Source organism: Botryllus schlosseri, chromosome 11, assembly GCF_051294905.1.
Source record: "Botryllus schlosseri isolate E-star chromosome 11, Bs_hap1, whole genome shotgun sequence".
Classification (NCBI taxonomy): domain Eukaryota; kingdom Metazoa; phylum Chordata; class Ascidiacea; order Stolidobranchia; family Styelidae; genus Botryllus; species Botryllus schlosseri.
The window spans coordinates 16507276-16531613 of NC_137246.1; the positions used below are offsets into that span (position 1 = coordinate 16507276).

A 24338-nucleotide genomic window follows, 5' to 3' on the forward strand; every position below is an offset into this window, starting at 1 on the left:
CCTGAACCCTAGCTGTAAATTGCAATGCCTGAACCAACCCTTTTTCAGTTGTCGTCGGTTGCTGATTCCCTAATATTCCTGGCTGCTGAATCTTACATTCGTTGAGCGCCGGTGCCATAAGCCTACCTACCGGAACTAAACCGCCGTAGATCATAAGGCGCATTTTCTTCATAATATTGGATGACGACTATCTAAAATTCATTGCTGCACCCCAAAATATTTTCACACTTAAAACTTCAATTTGAAACAATATTTTCTTTAAACCACATTATTGCTTTTGAAAGTAACCCAAAACTACTTCAAGTAGAAGTAGTTTTACTGGATTTAAATCTGCGCGACTAAACAACTAGTTTTGAAAAGATGTCAGAAATGTGCGATTCGCATAGACACTGGACAGTCAAAAGCTGGACACCGAGCCACTGGTGTAGCAGTATGTGCTGCCGCCCCTAGCTCTCGCTTAAAATGCCGCCCCCCTAGCTAGACCGCAACAAATTTCGACATAGATTCATGTTCAAACAATCTTGTCAATAAAAATAATTACAAATAAAATGCCGCGTCTCAGCCTCGCCGCCTCGACGTTATTTAAGCCAAAAATATAATAGAGACAAGAAATAGCGAACGAATGTATTGTGAAAATAGAAAATCAATTGCCGCTTCAAAGCAAAATCAGCGATAATATCCCCAAATTCAAGTTTTTGAAAGTAGTCTCTTTCCATATAGACAGAATGCATAGAGCCGATAGCCGATCATCATTCCTGGTAGAACGTAAATAAGATTTAATCAGTTTAAGCTTTGAGAAGAAGCTCCTCACACAGCTCGCAATTGAAACACCAATGGTCAGATAAAGTTTCAGACACGGGCATAAATATGGTGTCGAATCAAGTAGCTTTGCATTAACTAACCACTGTGTCCACACTCGCCTACGCGCTAAGCGCGAAAAATTTCAAGAATTCATGATTGAATCGGTCAGTATCATCGGGGATTGCATATATATTTCTATAAATTTTTATCCCCTTCTGCTGACGTAATCAGATTTACCGGTAGAGCTGAGTGAGATGTATTTGAAAAGGTAGAGCCCCTCAATAATAATTAAACATCTTCGGGCGCACACCCGTTGACAGGAACGAAACAGCACTTCGCCAGGTCCCCAAAAACTTGGGTCTTGGACTCCCATAGGGTGATAACCCCCCCTCCCCCATCGTGTTGATCGCTTTTCCCACGAAATTAGCCGTGCTGTTTTAGTGAGCCAGCGCTAAGCGCGAAATTTTTCCATAATTAATGATAAAATCGGTCAATAAGATCGGGAACTGCATATATTGCTATCATTTTCTTGTCCTCTCTGCTCACTTTATCAGATTTACCGGTAGAGCTGAGTGAGGTGTCTTGGAAACTGTAGGCCCGGTAAATAATAACACTGGTCAACACATATTTTTAGGCAGACAAAGTAAGAGTGGTTTTGGGGGTTCTGAATGGCACTGATTCCGAATATGACCTTAGTTTTTCCAAATTGGCTCTTATAGTGGAGATAACCCATGGGGCTATTTTTACCCACATCCCCCATTTTCGTGGTAATGACCGATATAAAATCGGCTCAAAAATGCTCTATAATTTATGCTAATTCACGAAATAATTTTGGGTCCCCTTCGAGCTCGCCCCCCCCCCCAATTGGGGGGTTTGGGGTGCGGCAGTTACGGTCCTGCGTATCGCATCTCCGTCGTCAAAGCATCTCGATGGTGCAGGCGAAAAAGAATACCATATCTCTCTCTCTCACTATGCAGCCTCATTTTGCCGCCCCCTTGGAGCCTGCCGCCCCTGGCGCAGAGCCAGAACCGCCAAGTGGCTGCTACGCCACTGCACCGAGCTACGCGAAAGCCGCAGAATATCCGGGCTCGTGCAACAACCATTCTAGGAGAGATTTGCCATAGCATAAGAACTCGACTGGATCATCGGATGCAAATGAGAGTTTTGTAATGGAGCAGTGGTTCTTGTAACTAGGCCTATTGTTTACCCAAGCGCCTTCTTTCAGAAAATGTTATGAATTGGCACAAATGCATTGTGATAATAAAAATGCCATATATATTAAATTTTACTTCCGAAAATTGCAATGCAATTACTGCAATTATTGCAAAGGGGGATACGGACAATGTTGCTTGTGCTGCATGAATACTGTAGCGTACCGCTTACATGATTCGTTGATTGTTGACTGAATACCCTCGTGTTCGGTTCGGTTCAATAGGCCTACACCTCAAAAATTGCGATACAATGGAACGATAGGAAGGTGTCGAAACGACTTGGAGTAGTCTTTGAAATCAGGCACCCACCTTGACCTCGGCGATGTAAAGAATAGGCATGCACGCTGAATGAAAAGTAAAAGAAGATAATAAAAAAAGTCAGCGACAAAAACGAGGTGACATGTCACGGAAGAGAAGATCGATAGATCAGGTCGTGGTCCGGGAATCTTGAGGACGGACTAGCATTCATTTAGTAGAAATTGCTTGTATTTCGGCTTGAATGTGGACATGTTCGTCGACTGTCGGATAGCCAACGGGATACTGTTCCACACGTCAGGTCCGGCATATTTGATAGAGCGATGTATTTATAGGTTTATCATATGATAATTGGACGACGTGGATGCGCGTGCGCGTGTATCTGGACTCTACGTGGTGTTGTTGGCGAACCAATGCTACACCGCCTCTTTTACTTGCCGCACGTCAAGCAAACACCGTGATTTTAGAAGTTTTATAATAAGAGGGTAACGCTAACGCGTGAACCAGCCCGCAAACAGTTTCCGGCCTTATATGGTAATATCATCGCCTTTATAAGCGGACGAAATAACGGGTGATTTGAAAAATTTTACGGGAAAAATTATTGGGTTGACTAGAAAAAGGTGATTTTTTAAACTCAACTCCCGAAAGACCCGTTTATGTTGGCGTTGACTTGTTTTTAGTGAACATTACCGGCACTGCCGTCGAAATCCAGATTTCGCGTCATTTGTGACATTTTTTAGTTGTCCGAGTACAACTATACAATCGCCTGGCTCTCAAAGCTATAAAGGAGAACGAATTGCCAAAATGGAGGTCATTTGGGCGTCCTCTGTGGGCATTTTCGATTTCCTGAAAATGGAGGACAAATCCTCCTATAACGGAGAACGTACGATAACCCTACCTTTTGGTCAGAAGTGCGACATTCTGTTTTTCGGACCATTGTGCGGACCACTTTAGCGTTGATGACCATAAAGTCGTCCGATATGGGTGAGCCGGATGAAGGAACGGTTACTGCAAGACTATTATTACTACGCACAAAAAAACGTTGACATTTAGCCTATGCCGCGCTAGGCACGAAAATATGTCAAAGTTAACTAATAAATTCAGTCTATAATACCGGTACTTGCATATATTGCGGGTTGCATTTCAATCACGATGCTCAGATTGCAAGGATAGCGGGCTCCTGCACATATCAGTATCAAAGGTTTCGGCCAACACCCGTCGGACAGTTTGGGCTAATGTTTCATAGCCAACGATCCGTCCGCTTGGGAGCTCACTCGCGGATCGCATATTGGCCGAGAGAATAAGGGCATGGCCACTTTTTCCTCCCCTGGCCACGACAATGCGTAGGAAATGTTTTATTAGAGTCATGAATAGGGTTGCATTTAAAACAAACGGTGTTTTGAAACACTTTGTTTAAAACATGTTTTAAAGAGTGTTTTAAATAAAAAACAAAATTGTGTTTTTTTACGTTGTAAAATTATGCTATAATTGTGTAATTACTTGCCAAAAAACATGTTGTATGAGCCTACGGATAATTACCACCCGATATAGCCGACGTACATCGATTTGGGATGGTTGGAACCAGCAAAATAGTCAATTCAACATTAATAGTAGGCCTATACAGATATCTCGTCAAAGGAGCTATATTTACCCCATAATTTCAATTGTCCATGGCAATCCACTATGACGTCACAATCGAATATTGATGACGCCATGACTTAAAAAAAACATAAAAACTTGTTTTAAACATGTTTGTTTTAAATTCATATTTGTTTTAAATGCAACCCTAGACATGAACAATGAACGTTCTAAATTTCGAAGTCAGGCTAATAAAATTTTTAGTTGACCCCTGCTTTCAAATTCGCAATATATTACACGTAGAATTAATTTTTTGAGAATATAAATTTATTAATGAAATTATCGCGCGGGCCATAGGTTGGCCAGTTGGCCACGCGTGTATTGGAGCTTACGTTGTCGTAGACTAGTAGGAATATTTGAATATATCTATAGTCGTATATTTCTGTTCTATAGACTGCTCAGTGCTCACCTTAACGAACCTATATATGACTGAAATTGAACTGATATAGTTTGGTGCAGGCTTAAATTGCATCGTGTATAAGTGCAGGTGTATTGCATGATATCAATTTGTTTCAACTTAATGGGGTTTCATATTCTATCATATATTTGGCTGACAGTTATCGACGTATAGTTTTGCAGTTGTACGTATATTTGAGTCATAGTCGACTTGACTCGCCTCGCCTTGACTTGACTCGAGCCAAAATGTGCAATGACTAGATCTCTCTCCTTCTCTCTCTTGGGAAGAATCTAATACTTCTACTTGACAAAATGTGAATATCGAAGTAGGTAAGTATACAACAAAATATTACCAAGTACAAGTAGATGTGAAGCTGAATATTAGGTCTACTTGACAAAGTACTGCAAGTAGAAGAAACCTACTTGAGTACTTCGAAAAAATAGAAGTACTTCGTTACTGAGCACCTCTGGACGCACTGCTCGGTATAGAATTCTGATGACTAAAGGGACGTTGCCTTGAAGATGAGTCCCTACTTTGGCTACACTACGCGCTTCAATCGCTGTACCCCACTACATCGAGTCGGGCGAACATTTCCTAAAGGTTCGGCACACTTCAGTGCATCTTGTGTAGAAACGCGGCACTGAATAGAGATGCAACAATGTAAGGTCAAGCATGACGTAATTGTATTTATGATTCACAAAAATGTACTGTGTTCAAATGTCACGAAAAATATGGACGCAAGGATTTCACCCACTCTGGATGTTATTTCCATCATGATGATAGCCTGTTAGCCATCGAAAACAAATATAGCGTTGACCATTTGGCAAAGTTAATTAGCATCCTTCTTCAACCTCTTGTCTTCGCAAATGAAGTCTCCTAAATATAGAACACTTCTATCACAATGCATACAACCCCAAACTCAAACATTATACCGTCTCTTTTTTTCCGCACATTCGATATTTCTCATCAAATCTCGGACTAGGTTGGACTCGGCACCTTTACGCAGCTCACTGGAAAATGACAGCATTGTCACTGTTAATCCACTTTCAGCGAAATTCAAGCAGGTTCATACTGAATCAATACTAAATATAGCCTTCGTTGAATATTTTCGTAACGATTCGAAGTGCACCTAACGCATAGGCCAGTGGTTCTAAACCTTTATGTCTTCGCGGACCCCTTTCGGACCGTCACGGACCCCGCGGATCCCCACAAAGTTTTAGTTCAAATTTAGCTCAATTATCGTGCAATCGTCATCTATCATGTGCCATTGATACCTGTCGCCTTAGTGATAAATTTTTCATGCTGTACATTTATTATGGCATCCCTGTGCCATCAAACAGAGATGAGATGAGAGAAAAAGCGGTCAAGCACAGGGAAGCATCATCATAATACATACAATAACCTACCAGATCCCCCTCAGCCCGTTCGCGTATTACTGCTACTTACTTATCCTCTATATTGGGGGCCGTTTAGTGGGTCAGCTTTTCTCGCCTAAACGCGCCAAGCACGAAAAATTTCTATAATTCATGATTCAATCGGTCGATAAGATCGGGAATTGCATGTATATTGCTATCAACTTATTATCCTCTCTGCTCACGTAATCAGATTTACCGGTAGAGCTGAGTGAGGTATCTTGGACACTGCTGTAGGGCCCGTCGGTATTACTCCTTATCATGATGTTACTTCGTGACCTTCTGTCCATATAAGAAATATAAAATCGCCATAACGTAGGCTACGAAACTAAAAGACGCACACGATTTCAAATTGGTATTTCTACACTGGCATATAATTTTTCCCTGCGGGATGGTATTTGTCTTGTGAGGTTCAGATTGCCAAGACAGTATTTTGTATATAACGAAGTTTTCGGCCAGCATTAGGGCAGTCCTTTTCGGCCAAGGTTTTCTCGCTACCAGTCGTTCTGGCACCCTTCTTGGAGTCGCATGTTACATGGCTTACTTTATATGTCTTGGTGCGTCGTGGCGCAGTAATGGCCAACGCCAATATGCCCATTTCTATAAATCTTGCGTATCTTTTCTTGGAGGAAGAGAACCCAAAAATGAAGATAATTGGCAACTTGAAATCGCGAATAGCGCGAAAAATTTTTTGAAAAAGTTGCATAAAGCTTAAAGAAATGCTAATTTATGCTAATTCACGAAATAATTCTGGGCCCCCTTCGAGCTCGCCCCCCCTCCCAATTTGAGGGTTTGGGGTGCGGCAGTTACGGGCCTGCTTCTATTATTTCAAAGTGAATTCCGCAACTCCATTTCTTGAAATAAGTGGTCGTGTCTTGAAAATCCGCGCCTTCGATTTGAGATGAACGAGTGCCAAAAATCCATTTCCACAAATATAGATGGTGGCGAATGTAATAATAACGCGGAACGCTTCCGACGGCACATTTGGGTACGATCGCAACAAATTGACAAACAAGCCTGGTCATTTTTATCTAGCAGCTTATCTTAAAGTTATTACGGAAAAAATGGTTATGTATCACAGGAGAAAACGGATTTTTGTAAACATTTCGAAGTCACCGTGATTGACCTTACTCCTCCAATTTTTCTTTCTCACAATCCCCAATGAAACATTTCCAAACAGCAAACTGTTTGTATCAGTGGACTATTGGCAATTTAGCAATTAAAATGAGTCCGCACAGTAGGATATTTCGTCTCAGACGGCCATTCTGTCGATGTGAGCTCTGGAGTTTTACTAGTAATGAAGCGACTCTGCTTCGTGATTTTCCGAATTACAAATTAGGTTATCAAATATTTTGAGGCTTCGCGGACCCCCTGAAAATGCTTCGCGGACCCGCGGTTGAGAACCGCTGGCATAGGCCTACTTGTTAACTGCTGCTTTATGTTTCGTCTGGTACGTGTAATCAGGAGCAACGAAAACCTTTACCGCTTTACCGCTACCTTTTGAGCTTAGCAGACAAATGTAGTGTCAGACGAACCTTAATGTCACTTCAAACCGACTTTTATGACACATTTTTCAAAAATATGCCATATCATCGTAACAGCATTGATTGGCCAGTCACTGATTAGATATAGCACCGAATACAGTTGGCTTGGAAACGACCAATGAAACCACAGAAGATCGATCATTGCGCGACTAAAAATAAATGGTGCAAATATTACGTACCGCAGGCTACATTAAGCGATATGTCTAGTGTGGTAGCGACCAATACAATTTAAGGATCACCGGTGTAACCGATGCCGTTGCCAGCTGCAGATAAGCGGTTGGTGGGATTCCTTGCTTGAAACGCTAAATATGACAAATTAAAAATGATTAGCACACCAGTTGGTAATAATTCCACATTTTTGACATTCTGGCACGCTGCGTACAAAGGGTTGCTGGCCCCTGCATTAGCCATTGCAAAGTCACCAATACTTTGCTTGCAATGTCAGCTGCCACGATGGTGACGTCACAATACGATACGTGAATTTTTGCCCTTCAAAATTTCCTATGTTGTTTTCTAATATACATGTTAGAAAGTCTTATACCGATACATGACTTCCGCAGCGTTGCGCTGCTATTGGTCACCCTGAAGTAGAGTGCCCATAGCTCTAGCTATCACTGGATCTTACGCAGATATCCCGTTACAAACGAATCTTTCCAGATCTTCCTTCAGCGCACGGGACATCCAGTCTGAGAATTCTTCCAAAAAGGACGACGGATATGACTGGATGGTTCGAGAAATGGCGACTGTTGTCACTTCCGCTTGAAGCTTACATTCCAGCGGAGTGAGTAATCCAACGCCAGGCTCTAAACCAGAACATAAATCAATAAATACACCGCAATTAGCCACAGTGAAATCTTTTTATCATTTGATCGTATATTTATCATATTTCTATGCTTGTGTGTGCGCACTGTGCAACGACTCTATTCGGTAAACGTAGGGTTATACCAGTGGTTCTTAACCTTTTTTCGTCCAGCGCCCCCTTTCAAAAATTATCGTGCTCCAGCGCCCCCCTCAACTTCATATTGTAAGGAATGTAATAAAGACAATAAGTAAGAGGGAGGGCCGTAACAGCACTTCGTCAACCCCCCTAAAAACGATTGCCTTGCGCACCCATAGCGTGATAAACCGAACTTCTAATGGCTTCGCCCCCACAAACCCCATATCGTGATTTTGATGGTCAGCAAAGTTTGTGTGGCCTGGTCGCCCTAGGTACCAAAATTTGCTATAATGCATGGTAATTACATTTATAAGTCGCTATAAACTTTTTATCCTCTCAGCCCACGTAATCAGATTTACCAGTAGCACTGAGTGAGCTGTTTTATAGGAAAATAATGGGCACGTAATTAATAATTAAACATATTCGGGCGTTCCCGCAGGTACAAATATTCGTTACCAGGGCCGTAACAGCACTTCGTCAGCCCCCCTCCTCAAACATAAAACGTTGGTCCTGGGCCCCCATCGGGTGATGAACCAAACTTCCGGGGGACTTCGCTCCCAGACCCCCATTAGGCTGTCCGCTATTTGCTGATAGCCTATTAGGTATCTACATTGGGTGTACATTTACTGAGGGAGCTATTCTCGCCTAGTCGCGCGAAGTGCGAAAAATTTCACTAATTAATGATTGAATTGGCCAATATCATCGGGAATTGCATGTAAATTGAGATCAATTTTTATTCTCTCTCTGCTCACGTAAACACATTTACCGTAGAGCTGAGTTAGGTGCAATGTTCCCTCTAAGCTGCGCACGTGCGCAGTGCTGACACGGTCTCTTCGCACAGAAAATCTACGTTGCGCACAACCAATCCGGAGTTATTACCTTTTTTTAGTCGGTACGCACTGTTGTCCAAGGGTCAGCGCAGTGAGTTGTTGAGTGTGCGCAGACTCATCAAAACGGGCCCGTTACCAATAATTAAATATATTCGGGCAGGCGAACCCGTTGGTATGACCTCGTTGCATGATGTTATTTCGTGACCCCCTGTCTGCAATATCAAAAAATATAGAATCGCTCAACGGGGATATCGCCCAACAGGAATATCCCTGTCGCCCAATCGTACTAAACTAAAAGACGCACACGATTTCAGATTGGTATTTCTTCACTGACATATAATTTTTCCCTGCCTGATGGAATTCGTCTTCTGGGGTTCAGATTTCCAAGACAGGAACATTCGGTGTCAGTCATTTAGGCGCCCATGGACAATTAAACCTATATGTATTTTGAAGGTTATATGTAACAAAGTTTTCGGTGTTAATATGCTCTGAATACTCATTAAGGATATGTCCTATCACCACATCATCTACTGCGAAGCTATTTTTCTCCAGCGCCCCCCATACCGCCCCCCTGAGCCCAGCGCCCCCCATATCGCCCCCTGAGCGTTTCCGCCCCCCTTCAACATCGCCAGCGCCCCCTGGGGGGCGCTGGGGGCAAGGTTAAGAACCACTGGGTTATACCATACGTCCTCCTTAGGAGGATTTTTCCTCCTTTTTCGGGTTTTTGAAAATGTCCTCCGAGGACGCCTAAATATCCTAATTTTTGATGTTTTGTCCTCATTTTTGAGAATTTTTGTTACATGTAGGGAAAATTCGACTGGGATACAGTAAATCAGCACCGAAGTAACGCTCCGGCGGCTATATTTCGGGAGCTGAGCCGGAAAGTTGACCTTTTTTTAGTCAACCGACTACGATGTGGGAAAATTTTACCATTATTCCTCCGGTATTCAAAGTTTGAAAATGCTGAAAGAGTGTCCTCCTTTCCCGATTCCAAAATATAACCCTAATAGGTAAAAGTGAAAGTGATCACTGATCATATGGTCATTGGTCATCGACAAGAATTACCGAAATCATCTTTTGATCATTGAGTTTTACAAAGGGACGAACTAATGCAGTGGTTCCCAACCTTTTTCGACTCATCGCCCCCTTTTCAAACTCCACACCGATCATCGCCCCCCAAAATATTGGGAACCGAAAAATGGGCATACAGACTGAAATCACCGGCGAGTTGACTAAGAAAAAGGTCAACTTTTCGGCTCGACCTCGAAATTTCACTTTTCCAGCTAAATTTTGGAGAGTTGACTAACAAAAAAGGTGATTTCCTCCGACTTGATTCCAAAAGGACCGTAACATCACTTCGTCAGCCCCCCCCAATACGGTGGTCTTGACCCCCCCCCTCCATAGGGCGATAAAGCAAACTTCTGCACCCCTCAGACCAAACTCCCCCGATACCTCTTTACCGCTACTTCTCAGCGCAAATTGTTGGACTCTTTACAAAAATTTCTATCATTTATGTTTGAATCGGTCAATATGATCTGGAATTGCATATATAATGCTGTCAATTTTTATTCTCTCTCTGCTCATGCATTCAGACTTACCGGTAAAGCTGAGTGAGGTGTCTTGTAAAATGTAGCGCCCGTAAATAATAATTGAACATATTCGGGCGGACCCGTGGGTGTAATGACTTCGTTACGTAATGACATTTCGTGGCCTGTATGCTATGTCAAAAGATATTCAAATCGCCCATACGTACTAAACTAAAAGACGAACACGATTTCAAATTGGTATTTCTGCACTGGCAATTAATTTTTCTCTGCGAGATGGCATTTTTTGTGGGGTTCTGATTGCCAGGACAGGAACATTTGGCGCCAGTCTTTTAGGCGCCTATGGACAATTAAATATATATGTATATCGTATATATATCGAAATCAGTCAGCATAAAGGCAGTCCTTTTCCGCCAAGGTTTTCTCGTTCTGGCACACTTCTCGCAGTCGCATGTTACATGGCCTGAAACTTCATATGTCATAGTGTGATGATGGCTGACGCCGAGATGCCCATTTCTATAACTCAAGCGTATTATTTCTTGGAGGACGGGTATCCAATAAGCAAGAAATACGTGACCGCGAAATTTTTTTGAAAAAGTTGCCTAAATTTCCAAAATAATACTCTATAATTAATGTTAATTCACGAAAAAATTGTGGGCCCCCTTCGAGCTCGAGCCCCCCATCCCAATTGAGGGTTTGGGTGTGGCAGTTACGGTCATGGACGCCAATATAGCCATTTCAACGCGCCGTCGCCCCCCTATCGCCCCCTTCGTCCGTTTTCGCCCCCCTATCGCCCCCTTGGCTATTTTCTCCCCCCTGGACCGACGAATCGCCAGAGGTGGTCAAAGTAGTCAAGAAAGCTACTCAAGTAGAAGTAGAAGTAGCGACGAAAAAATCTACTCAAGTACGAGTAGAAGTACTTCTTCCATAAGCAACCTAAAACTACTTGAAGTAGAAGTAGAATTTATTGACTTCAAAAGCACTCAAGTAAGTAAGTAGTTTTGAAAACGATCCTAATTCGTTCACATGGATTGTAAAAAGGTGCAAATTGAGCTATGCGATAGGTGCCGAGCTTGATTCATATTGATGCATACTAGCAGGTATCCAATTTTCGATAGCATAAGCAATAAGTATTCGTCCACATCATGTGATGGAAATGATAGTATTGATATGGAAATGCGATGCTAATCCTCTGTTTTCTCGAACAGCATGTTTTAGAAAATAGCATGGTATGGCGCCATCCCCCATACTATAAGGGCCGTAGTTTAGTCGAAGAGCAATACGGAGAAGTTGCATAGGATACGGTGTAATCACTTTGCGCGATTAGTAAACGTTAATAAAAAATATGGTGGACCGTAAAAATGCCATATTGTGTAGCTTTATTTCCAGAAATTAAAGGCATTACTACACTTGATTTTGTACTTTAACATGTATGTTATTTAGACAAAAGAACTGATATTAATTATATCTCAAAGTATATGATAATGGGAATTGAAAGTGAAATATAAATACTACTTCTAAAATCAGAACATGTATTTCATGTTTTTAGTCCAGAAAACTTCTAAGTTAGTCTGCTAAAACAGCTCCAAAACTAAAAAAAAGTCAGAGTCCACTTTTCCAGATTAGGACACGCCATGGACATGCCAGATTACGATATGACAAGTAAATGCTAGATTGCGAAACATCAGTTTCAAACATTATGATGAGCCATATATAATGTGATGAATTATTTCATATGGGTGATGGGCGACAATGTGGTGTGAATGGAACCATACGCCCACCAACTATCCTAAGTTATATTCACCGATACTTTCGTGAAATCATACCGATTACTCCATATCCACTGCGCGCGAAGCGCGACGAAAATTCTGGGTTTTACTACACTTTTATGAAAATTAAATGTTGATACTCCGTAAAAACAGCCCCGAAATTCCTCAGGCTATCTTCCTGATCGGAAGATTGAACTACTTCTACTTGACAAACTGAAAATAGCGAAAAGTAAGTAAGTAGATCACAAAATATTATGAAGTAGAAGTAGCGAAAATCAGATCTACTTGAGTAAGTACCAGAAGTAGAGGAAAACTACTTGAGTACTTCTAAAAAGTAGAAGTACTTCGTTACTGACCACCTCTGCAAATCGCCCACGTTGGGAACCACTGAACTAATGTATACAATGGGATGAAGTAACATAAATATGGAAAATAAACAACAGAAACGCGATGAATCAACTTTGGTTCAGATTTGTCCTAAAACGTGACGAGCAAGCTTGCGCGTTGAAGCTAATCAAGCCAACGAACTCAAGTTCATAAACCAGAGAATCCAATAGTGAGCGTGTCGATATAGCGGCTTTTTAAATATGTATTTGTCACCAATCCGCGCATGCTGCAATATCTATATTCTACATATACCTGTGACAGGGATGTATAGAACTAGATATCTATAGACATAGGCGCCTACTTTTATTTTTACATGGGTGGCGAGATGAAAAAAGGAAGGGGTTCGAAATTGTATTAAATTTACCAAGTTAGCATCAATTTATTACGGTTAAGTACATGCGTAAATGGACATTGCCAATAACACATGGATAAGACAACTGGACTAGGGTTACCATATTTCTGTGACTTAAATTCCGGACACTCTTTAGCGCCCACTAATGGATTTCAAAATGAGTTATGAGAACATTGTCTGCCAATATGACGTCACACTAGCAAAGCTTTGCTTATAGACCACAAGTGTTCACGATCCGGTTCAGGAGTATGTGGCTGTGTGTTGTGTAACCGGGACCGGAACCACATTTTTCAGCCTCTTTCCGCCCAAATAAACAATGTTTCGGGCCCACCACAGGGTAATAGATGCAACTTATGGGGGGCTGGCTGTATGCATCTGGTTTCTATATGCATCTATTCGTTAAATATTTTGAATGAATTCTGTCAATAACGTTGGTTCTTCCATATATTACTATATAGTGTGATCCTCTCTCCGCCCACAAGATCAGAGTTAGCGGTGGAGCTGGTACATGATGATGACTTCGAAAATGCAGGGAGCGTAATTGTACCGCAATGTACATTGTACATCGTTAAGTCATGTTAATGTCACACCGATAAGATTTTTGATCAGCCTTATGCCGGTGCGCACCACGGAGCTACATAAGCACCCCACATCCAGTGGTGTCCAACTTTTTATGGTCGTGACTGCATTTCCAATTTCAAAATGTTCCGTGGCCAGATCAAAATTTGACGAGCTGATTACTAAAAAAAGTCAGTACCTTTTCCCAAACTTACTCACGGGCTATTTTGGAAGCTGATTACGTTCAACATCTTCGGTACCCCTGAATAAAGGCAAACGACCCTCCGCGTTTGGAACCACTATCTTTGAATAAAGCATTTAATCGGTCTTAATCATCTCTAGGAATATACCGTTCTCCTATAATTGCGATTACAATTCATCGTATTTCAGTAAATGAAGGTTATTTTTATTTATATTTTATTGCAGTTTTTGCGAAGGTGGTAGTCCCCATATTAAAATCAACAAATGTGATAGTAAATCGCGCGCAGCGCGAAGAAAAATATCATGTAGCATAAATATTGCCAAAAACAATGTTATTATGTTGTTTTACGAAAAAATTATGAGCCCACGACAAGCCTTCAAAATTCCGGACAATTAGACATATTTTAGAAATTCCTCCCGGACGCAAGTTTGAACAGTGAAATTCCGGACGTGTCTGGACATATGGCAACCCTGGACTGGACAAGCTTTATCGTGTTGGCGAATTTACGCGTATAAGTACGCGCGTAAGCTTGCCCGCGAGTTCAGCGGCTAATTAGCTATTCCTCGTTCCCGCTTCAATATCAACTATAGTCCCTATCAGACATGGGGTAATCGTGATTAGTAATCGTAATCGCAATCGATTACATTCGAAAAAAATCCGAAGTAATCGTAATCGTAATCGACTACTTCACATATCTAATCGATTTCTTAGTGAAAGAACGATTACTTTTCATTTGTGCAATGCCCATGACATAAACCGAACAATGAACATTCATGAGCAACGAAGAGTGTGATTTAAAACATGTTTTGGATAGCAGAAATGTCGGGTTTTCAAACGCCTCTATACTCATTATTGCGTCACAAGTATAAGCATGGTTCTTGATTGCGTAACGAATTATCCGCATGTAGTAAATAGATATTCGATGTAAATAATGTAGTACTGTGATTGTAATAACACCCGCTGTGGATTATGCCACTGCACTGATTATTACACTGCACACGCCACTACCTCGCAGCAGGATAATAATCACCACTCGGCCTAGTTTCGAATAGTAACGTATATGTACGTACAAATTGTGCATGTGCATTGTACAAATGTACAATGTATTGATGTTTTGTTATGCTTAGGTAAACGCAATCTGACCGTAGCTGATTGGCTAGCGGTAGGCCTGTATACAATGGACAACGATTTGAAATTTTGTACCTGTCAAATTAAACATGACAATTTCTACATCGAAGCATTAAAAACCAGGCTGCTGATAAAAAAAATCATAACCGAGCCGTTATTTTCCGTTACTCGTATAACGGCAGATCGAAATATCTGTATTAAGTGGATTGCAGTCAGAAGTTGATGTTTACCTTATCATATTCTCATACGGCCCTACTTAAAACGGGCAACAATTGTTCTTTCGCAATTTTATGCTCATCATTCGGATATGCCTCTAGCCATCCGCTTACACACCATGCTAGCGTGGATTTCAGCTAGAATCAGTACTGAATCAGCACTTCACCACCGCCATTCTCACAAATGGTGATCTTGGGCTCCCCATAAGGCGATCAATGAAACTTGTGGCAGGCGAAGTCCCCAGACCCCCCTTAAGGGCCGGGCTTTTCACAAGAACTGGAAAACACGATTTGATGCGATGGATCCGCTGTGCATTTGCTGTCAAGTCGCGCCAAGCGCGAATATTTAGGCACATAATTTACGACCAAAACTTTGTTGTATGCTGTTAACTCGTGACCTCCTGTCTGCCATATAGTCAACAGATATTGGAGTCGCCCAAAAGTAGCAGACGAAAAGAAAACTAAACGAAAAACTGTCGTGAGACGCACCCAAAAATTGTCATTTATGCACGTGACTCATCATTTTCCTCAGTGAGTGCCTCCGGTGACATTTGTATTGTGGGGCTGAGAGTGAGAAGACTATTCTTCGCGACCATCCAGCGCGGCTATGGACAATGGACAAATACACAATGTTTCGGCCAATGTAGCATGTCTTGGGCCCTTGGGGTGTTGCGGCGCGGTATTGGCTGGCACCGAAATGCCTATTTCTGTGTGAATCATGCAATGGCATATTATGTCATACACTGGAAATGACGTCATTATGTCTCATTTAAAATAAAGACCTTCTCTCATGAGGTCTTTTCATCGCATTGTTGTCTTCCAAAGATAAATTCTCAGAAGCAAAATGAATGTATCGTGAGTAATCGTGATTACTTTTCCAAAGTAATCGTAATCGACTACACGCGGATTTTGCTGTAATCGTAATCGTAATCGTAATCGCGTGATTCATGAGTAATCGTAATCGCAATCGATTACATTCTTGAAGTAATCATCCCATGTCTGGTCCCTATTCGCCAACACGCGCGCGAATAATTGACTATGCAACCTCGGTGAGGACGAACTATTTCACAATTTGATACGATTGATGTCTGCTGTGGAATCTGTTCTGTAATGGCACCGATTTTAGGTATTTCAGGCCGGTCGCATCTTTTGATAACTTGACCTTAACACACATCGTCTGATGTTTTATTATTAGCGCTAATCAATTACGTCCGTTCGAGTCTGTTCGTAGCCAATTGCGCAGATTCGAAGTAAATCAATTTTACGCTGTCAGTCTTAAGCCAGTATGACAAAACAATCGCACAAGGAGAGATAGCAGGCAAATCATGGGAGGCCTGTAGCGGACGCTGGGATACCTAGATTCTAGATATTCCTGAACCGACGGTTTTTTTTAGGCCAGCGAAGTTATCACACGCGCCTGTCCTGCTGTTATAGACTAGATAGTTCTGGCTGGTAACGATATCAGGCCTAGCCTGGTGCTCGTGATAGTTCATGCCAGCGATTATTACGCGCAGACCTGCATGCGGACGCGCTAACTAAAACCAGCGACGATAGCGCACATCAGATGTCAATGACCCATTTCGCATACAAATAATTCTCGCTAATTTGCAGTACGCGGCATCGATAATACAAAGTAGTGAATTGGCATTTCAAAAGGACGAGATTTCCAGTTTTAAATGGGAATCTCCCTGGCTACGCACATGGGTTTTATTACCGATAACGCGCTGGTTAATATCAGCCCGATCAGCCAGTCGAATTTGATCGTGAAATGGTGCGATTTTAATTATCCAAGTGTTATTGCAGCAAGAGCAATATGGACGCATGTCGCGACACAAATCCTGATGGTTTGAAATTGGATCCGTGATATGCTTGCGTCCGATGGAGTCAGTGTAGCAATAACGTTTATTGGAACATAGAAGGTTGCCGCTCAGGGTTGTAATGACTCGAGTCATGACTCGACTCGAGTCAGACTCGAGTCACGATTTTTTTGTGACTCGACTTGACTCGAGTCATTTTCTTGAAATGGGAAAATGACTCGACTCGACTCGAGTCAATATTTGGATTGACTCGACTTGTACTCGAGTCATTATGCATGACTTGACCCAAGTCATTGACTTGGTTTATTTTATATGACTTGAATATGAAGAAATTTGCGAATCGTAATGACTAGATCAACGCATCTGACGAATTCTGCCGACATCGCTATTTGTCACCACTGCTTTCGTTGCACTCGCCTGATATCAAATATGCCGCCATAAAAACAACAGACAATGGTATATAGTAGCACACTAGCAATGCATTGTAAAATATCATCCAGTGATGAAGTGGTAATAAATCCTCCGCAATCAAAGTAGAGTCAAGACTTTTCAATTATACAAGCAAACAATCGAAGCAAAATTCAATTAGAGCCGATGCAATGACTCAGATGGTCAAGGACTTGGAAGAGACTGATAAGCTCATGGGTAGATTTCAAGGCGATGACTTTTTGCATTTTTGGGCGACTAGAAAGAATGAGTATCCCATGCTCTTCAGTGAAAAATGCTTGTCAATTCCTGCACCTAGTGCATCAGTGGAATGTGTATTCGGTAGATGTGGATTTATTCCAAGGCCATGCCGTTTTAATATATATATCTGAGGATCTCCTGTCCACGTTGGAATTTTTGAAGTGTAACCCATCATTGATTTGATCTGCCGTCTGTGAAAACACACAATAGCCTCCGTTCATTTGACGTTTTGTTAGGTATGTGCATTGTGCACGTGAGTATTAATGAATGGCTAATGCTGTGTGATGTTTGTACAATAGGGCTGTTCAAAAATAACTTCTTTTTTATTTTACTGGGTGGCAACTTGATGGAATTGATATGTTGCATTAAAAGAACACTGAATCAGGCCAAATTTTAAAAAGTAGAATCACTGATATGAGAGGAGAAAATTTTGGATTTGAAAATTAATGGAGTATTTTTAGTGAGAAATTCTTTCATATAATATAATTACATACTAGTAGTAATAAGCCGACTATTTTTTTAAATCCAAAACATTCTACTCTAATAACTTCGAATCTTATAGTTGGAATGGAGCCAAATTTGCTATGAATCATATTTTCACACATCGAACAATATCATGAGGTAGCCGGTAAAATTCAAAAATCTCTATTCGTAATTAATCCAAAATTTTCTCTGATAGCATTGCTTCCTACCGGTTGGAATTGAGCCAAATTTGAGTTTTTTTTTAGGCAATCTAACAATCTTAAGTAGCCGGAAAATTTGAAAAAATATTTTTTAACAGCCCCATTGTACAATTATTTCTACAATGGTGTAGCTGCGATGTAGTCTGTAATGCAATTGGGAAAACCTTTAGTAATATCAAAATGTATATGTTCTTTTGTCACTGCACATCGCTGCATGCACGCTTTTACAGCATGCTGGCCTGGTGAAAATACCTCTACATAAACATGCATCTGTTGATTTTCTATCACCTGGTATCTAGACGTGAATTCTTAGGTTCTCTGTCCAATAGCATGTAGACTTGAATTAGTTGGTTCTCTATCAGCTATTTGTGAGCTGTCGTCGATGTGCTCGTAATAAAAACTGAATGCTTGTACTTGTGATGTATCAGACTGACAATACCGATATTTGATTTTAAGTTTTAAGATTAGCGGCTTGTCCCGTCTATCTGCAGCATCAGTAAATGAGGCCAGGAACTGTCCGTAATCAGCCTAAATGAACACCTGCCAAGACTCTGATACGGACAAAATAAGCATGTTTGGCAAGCGGAGAATTCGATATCACGCAAGAGAGATTGAAAACATGGGTTGAACATGACATCAATGCTGTGACTTGGACTCGAGTCATAATACTATGACTCGGACTTGACCCTTTAAAGTTTAAACGGTGACTTGGACTCGGACTCGACTCGGTGATGAATTGAAAATGACTCGACTTGACTCGAGTCAAAACCACAAAAGTAAGATTGACTCGTGACTCGGAACCATGTGACTTGGTTACAACCCTGTTGCCGCTCAACCTCAAACTAATCGAATAAAATCAGAATTTGCGCCACCGAGAATATCGTGTTGCGTCACTGTTTGACAAAGTAATTCAACGCCGTGCAATATTAAAAACAAATCAACATTGTCAAGTGATATCGAGGAAATACGAGGGTATAAAGCAGACAAGAATTAGTAGCCTACAAATGATAGCAAACGAGGATGCGCGCATCTAATCAGTAGGGCGTTTTTTTTTACCTAAAAAATGAAAATTTTGACCTAAAAAAATCAAAATTTTGACTCTTTTTGACCTAAAAAAACTGAATTTTGACCAAATTCTGACCTAACGTATGCAAATTAGGTGTTTTCCCACATAATGTTAAAATTGTACCACTTATCTTCATTTCTGGTTGGAACTGACTGTCCTAACGAAGTAGTTTGGCCTGAAAAAACGTTTTTGGCTTAGCAACAGGCAACTTTTTACGTGAAAAAACATTATTTTAACGAAATCTGGCCCTATCAGTTACAATAATATTTTGTAGTACAAAGAGAGATACTTTCCTACATTCTTGGGTAGAAAGTGCACGTCCTTACTAAGAAGCTTGCCAAGGACGTTCAACAGCTGGAGTTGTTGGCTGACAACACTCAAGTTGTGAGTACAGTGCTGGTGCTGGTGACACCGTGTTGCTTCATTCTGACAATGTTGTCTACATCACGATTTTCCATCATGCGCTTCTTAATATAAGAATGATGCAATGCACAAGAAGTCTTTCTTCAGTTAGGATATTGCGGTACGTTGACCATAACACCATGTCTACCTATTATTTGTTTTATTTGACCGTTTATGATTCAGAATGCGCAGACGATTAGCCGTTTACAACGGTAGGCCTATAAAATAGGCTAAAAGCGGTAAAATATGAAATTATAAGTTCACCGACAGTGCAAAATCTACGATACAAACAAAATGTAGAAGTCAAAATTATTTTGACTTTATGAAAAATTTAGACAAATTTTGACCTAACGCTACAATTTTGACAAAATTTTGACAAATTTTGACATGTCAAAAAAACCGCCCTACTAATCAGTAATTCCTCAACTTGCTTACAGCACAATGGGGTTCCGAGTCTGACATCGCGACAATTGTTTGCTCATTATAACGACGTTTGAGCTGCATTGCTGCATTTCCGATAAAAGTTAGCAAATCCTTGTTAGAGAAATAAATATGCGCATTTTGCGCAGGAATGACTTTCAAGTCACTCACAAACACACTGCCCTATTTCGCGTTCCAAGTAAAGAGGCTATCACGAAACTAACTCAAGAATTATTTTGTAAACGAATAAGCGCGCAAATAGAATTCAATTAGTAGAACGGGAATTCGCTCGTCTGGTCGCAGACATGTCGAAATCGCCGTCGTAAACAAGGTCGCTTCGATTGTATGATTATGATTGATTACTAATCACGGATTAAACGACGGCGAGCGTTAAGCATTTTGTACGGGGTGGCCGCCACCCCATAAATGTGCCATGGGGTAGGGGTGGCTGCGCCACCCCGCCACCCCGTAACTCGGCGCCTATGTCTATAGATATCCATGACCGGTGAGTGTGAGGTGAGCGCGTAAGCCTGAAATATACAGGACCAGAAATCGAATCCCTGCGTATAATGGACTGATAAATAAGAGAAGTCGACATAACATTATTCTTACTCGGCCTTTCGAGAGTATGGTTCATGTTGATCTGCGACATGTTGAGATTATACAATCCAGTTACAGTGAGCTTCACCAATTTGGACTGGCCTTCATTCACATTCTGACGTGATCTGTAAGATGACACGTCAATATGGGTGATAGCGAAGTCACTATATATTCTGATGAAGGGTATTGCGTTGTTGCGCAGGTTTCCTATGAGAATGGGAGTGAAGTAGGCTACCACTGTCGAGAAAAAGAGTACTCCTTGTCTCGAAACCATACCTGCCATCAACCAGTGTAAGAAATATACATACTAATAATGTCGAGTCATATGTGGAAGGTGGCCACATTGGATTTACACTACAGCATTAACCCAAATTCCTGAAAGAATGTGTCAATTTGTTTTAAACCATGTATGCTACAGAGATGAGCATGGATTAGGATTAGAATTTGAAAAAAAAACGGATTTGTGAAATTTTGTCGGATTAGAATTGGATTTATCGATTTTCAGGGAGATTGATATGTCGTGTGGCAAACGGTTACAAAATTTATCCAGATCAGTTATTAATGTACTTATTGTACACTACACTATGATACACTCGGTGCCAATGAACATGAGAGCACTGGCGTAGCCAGAGAGGGGCGAAAGGGGCGATCGCTCCCCACAAATTTTTGGAAACTTTTCCTAAAATCAATAAATATAACAGCATTTTGAGGCAGATGAATGCAACCTAAAAAATTTCTTGGCGCTTTGCGCGATTGAATGTCCATTCACGTCTTGTGTTTATTATCGGAATCCCGAAAAAAAAATTATTCTGCAAATACCCATAATTTAATTTAGCTGCATTCTCATGAGAATACAACAGTACCAGTACATTCACGAGAGTAGCCCGAGGTCATTGGGTTGATTGAGTCTAGGGGTGTCAGTTCAGTAGGGGGTTGGTGACTGTGAGTTCAGGCAATTGCCGTACCGGGACACACAAAGACATTTAAAGTAGGCTACATGAGACTCCTCAAAGTTCGCTCTCAAAATGATTGACAACTATAAAACCGGCGCATGTATTCCGAAGCCTTCGATAATGATTTTCGGGTGCTTAAATGGCTGGCACCTAATGATCCTGCCCCTGCAATCAGCAGACCCCTTCCGACATAAATGAGACTGGCACACCTACCGTTAAAAAATGCTAATTTGGAATCGCACGAGTCTGATCAAAAGAGTTTTTTAATTTGGTCTGGTATGTATCAGCAATTCCAATCTTTAAAGTATAGCGTCAATCTTTACCAGAGGTTGCTAAATAACCGTGCTTCAACGAAGTAATTAATAAGACCAGAATCCACTTGCTAACGCACCAATATTATTCATCAAATTCTTTCATTTATCCAAAAACATTTTACGATCCGCGTTATTAGGTCGAAAATTCACACTGATTGTTCATCACTTAATATTAGCGATTTGATATGAACGGGTGCCGAAAATCCATTTCCACAAAAATAGGTGGTGGCGAATGAAACGCTTCCGACGACACCTTTGCGGCTATGATGGCAACATACATGGACCAATTTAACCTCCAGCCTAGTCATTTCTATCTAACAGCTCATCGTGAAGTTATTCTGGAATAGCGGTCGTGTATATCATAGGAGAAAATGGATCCCCGCAAACAATTTTTTCCAAAACCCCAATAAAACATCCCTGAACTGCAATATGTTAGTTTGAGTAGGCTATTGGCAATTTGGCAATTAAAATGACTTGCACAGTGGACTATTTCATCTCAGACGACCATTCTATGTTTATGTGAGTCCTGAAGTTTTAGCAGTTATGAAGCAAAAGTGCTTCGTGATTTTTCCAATTTAAAACAAAACTAAAAATTAGGTTATGAACCATTTTGCAAATTTGAAGGTTTCGCGGACCCCTTGCAAATGATTTGCGGACTCCCGGTTGAGAACCACTGCTCTAAATAGTCTTGCCGCATGGTATGAACATAAAGTTCAAGTGTGCCCCCTGAATGTTCGATGACAACACCCCTATCAGCTCTACCGGTAAACGTATTTTCAATATGCAAGTTACAATATAATGAACCCATTTCATTCATTAACTATGAAAAATTTGCGCGCTTCGCGCGAAAGTGTTCACCCCCGACTTATCAACAATCATTTTATTATCACATCACTTTATGTATGAGTGGAATATTTGCCCTAGATGTTGTGTTAATCATCCAATAAGGGCCCAAGACAATCGTTTTTAACCTGTTTTTTTCCTTATCTTTAAGGGGGATGGGCTCATTTACGTCATCGAATTTTTCACCCCTTCCCCCAAATATTTTTTCTGGCTACGCCATAAGAGATGCATCCCTATGCTAAATTATCTAAATCAACAGGATTGTTGGTTGTGAAAGAAAAAAATCCAATTCCTCCCTTGCATAAATTAGCATTTTTTCTGAATTCCAAGTAAGAATCGGATTATGATTGGACACGGATTTAAATATACAAAAATGTTGGATAAGGATGGGGATGTGGATTAGGATTTGAATCTTCGGATTTGGATTGGATTAGGACATAGGAAATCCAAATCCGCTCCGCTCATCTCTGGTATATAGGCTTGGCAATACTCTACCTCTCTACTGAAATAGAAACTACAAAACTAAGCTTTCCTGATCAAAATTTGGTACCCATGAATATTTAGTGTCGTATTACAGCAGGCATCTTCGTGCGCAAAGCAAAATAATAAGTACGAAACTCACATCTTGATATCGGCATCGAATACTCCGTAAACAGAGGCAGTTGTGTTCCATGACTGGAGTTCTGCGTGCTTTCCAGGCACATCAAACGTCCATGTATCCATGTCGAAACGAGTACCCCGGTTGCTATATAAAGCGTCACGGTTAGGCAATAAAGAAACTATGAGCCACTATTAAAGCATCGCAAGAGGCCGTACTTCGTCAGATAGTACGTGATTGAAAGAAACGGCTTTATTTCAAAGGTGTCTTCAAAATCCGGAAGCGAGTAAAATTCTTCATTAAAATCCTTCAGAAGTTCTTCATACAAAAGAATTGAAACAATGTAAAATTGGTGTTATATAGCTTAACATAATATTAAAAATATTGTCACCAGTTACAATTTCATCCGACACCTTTCTACCGTCGCAGCAGCAAAACACAAAACCGACAAGAAAAGTAGCAGTCAGTAGGCTCCCCATCATTTTGCAGTGTTCTACCGGCGGCACCGCTAGTCTATATATGTGTTGAGATGAAAAACCAAGAATTAAATTGCAACCGAAACAAAGTATGAAGTCACAGAAAAAATTCTCCTTGCGGTTGGGATACTCATATTTCGATTGTCACTCTGCAAATTTATGTTCATCAATTTAATCAGGCGATTACAAGAAAGTGTTTAAATTCTTATTTTGCTGAACGTGTCACGGCATTGAGATCACGCCTATATTTCATGCATTTCCTTGGTCAAAAATCAAAATAGTTGTTATTAATCGGCAAA

General features: G+C 40.9%; 1 protein-coding gene and 1 long non-coding RNA gene across 2 annotated transcripts in view; one reads left to right on the plus strand and one right to left on the minus strand.

Moving 5' to 3' along the window:
- LOC145449982 (uncharacterized) overlaps positions 1 to 24338 on the plus strand; it is a 337566-nt gene that overhangs the window by 155439 nt on the left and 157789 nt on the right. The gene's annotated exons all lie outside the window — the stretch shown is intronic.
- LOC145449977 (uncharacterized) lies at positions 4964 to 24110 on the minus strand. Its single transcript, XM_080328419.1, has 7 exons — positions 23955 to 24110; positions 23782 to 23881; positions 23588 to 23710; positions 20868 to 20980; positions 7884 to 8061; positions 5235 to 5312; positions 4964 to 5178 (listed from the first exon to the last, which is right to left on the minus strand). Exons 1-7 carry the CDS (start codon positions 24043 to 24045, stop codon positions 5136 to 5138), a joined length of 726 nt encoding a protein of 241 aa, XP_080184545.1. The 5' UTR covers positions 24046 to 24110; the 3' UTR covers positions 4964 to 5135.

What these genes read in the sequence shown, in the direction of transcription:
- LOC145449977 (XM_080328419.1), bottom strand. Translation starts at nt 24,045, where the DNA reads ATGATGGGGAGCCTACTGACTGCTACTTTTCTTGTCGGTTTTGTGTTT. An exon ending in GTTTGTAACGGGATATCTGC is followed by an intron (nt 5,313 to 7,883) that starts GTAAGATCCAGT and finishes GTCATTTTCCAG; the next exon opens with TGAGCTGCGTAAAGGTGCCG. An exon ending in TGTGCGGAAAAAAAGAGACG is followed by an intron (nt 5,179 to 5,234) that starts GTATAATGTTTG and finishes TTCTATATTTAG; the next exon opens with GAGACTTCATTTGCGAAGAC.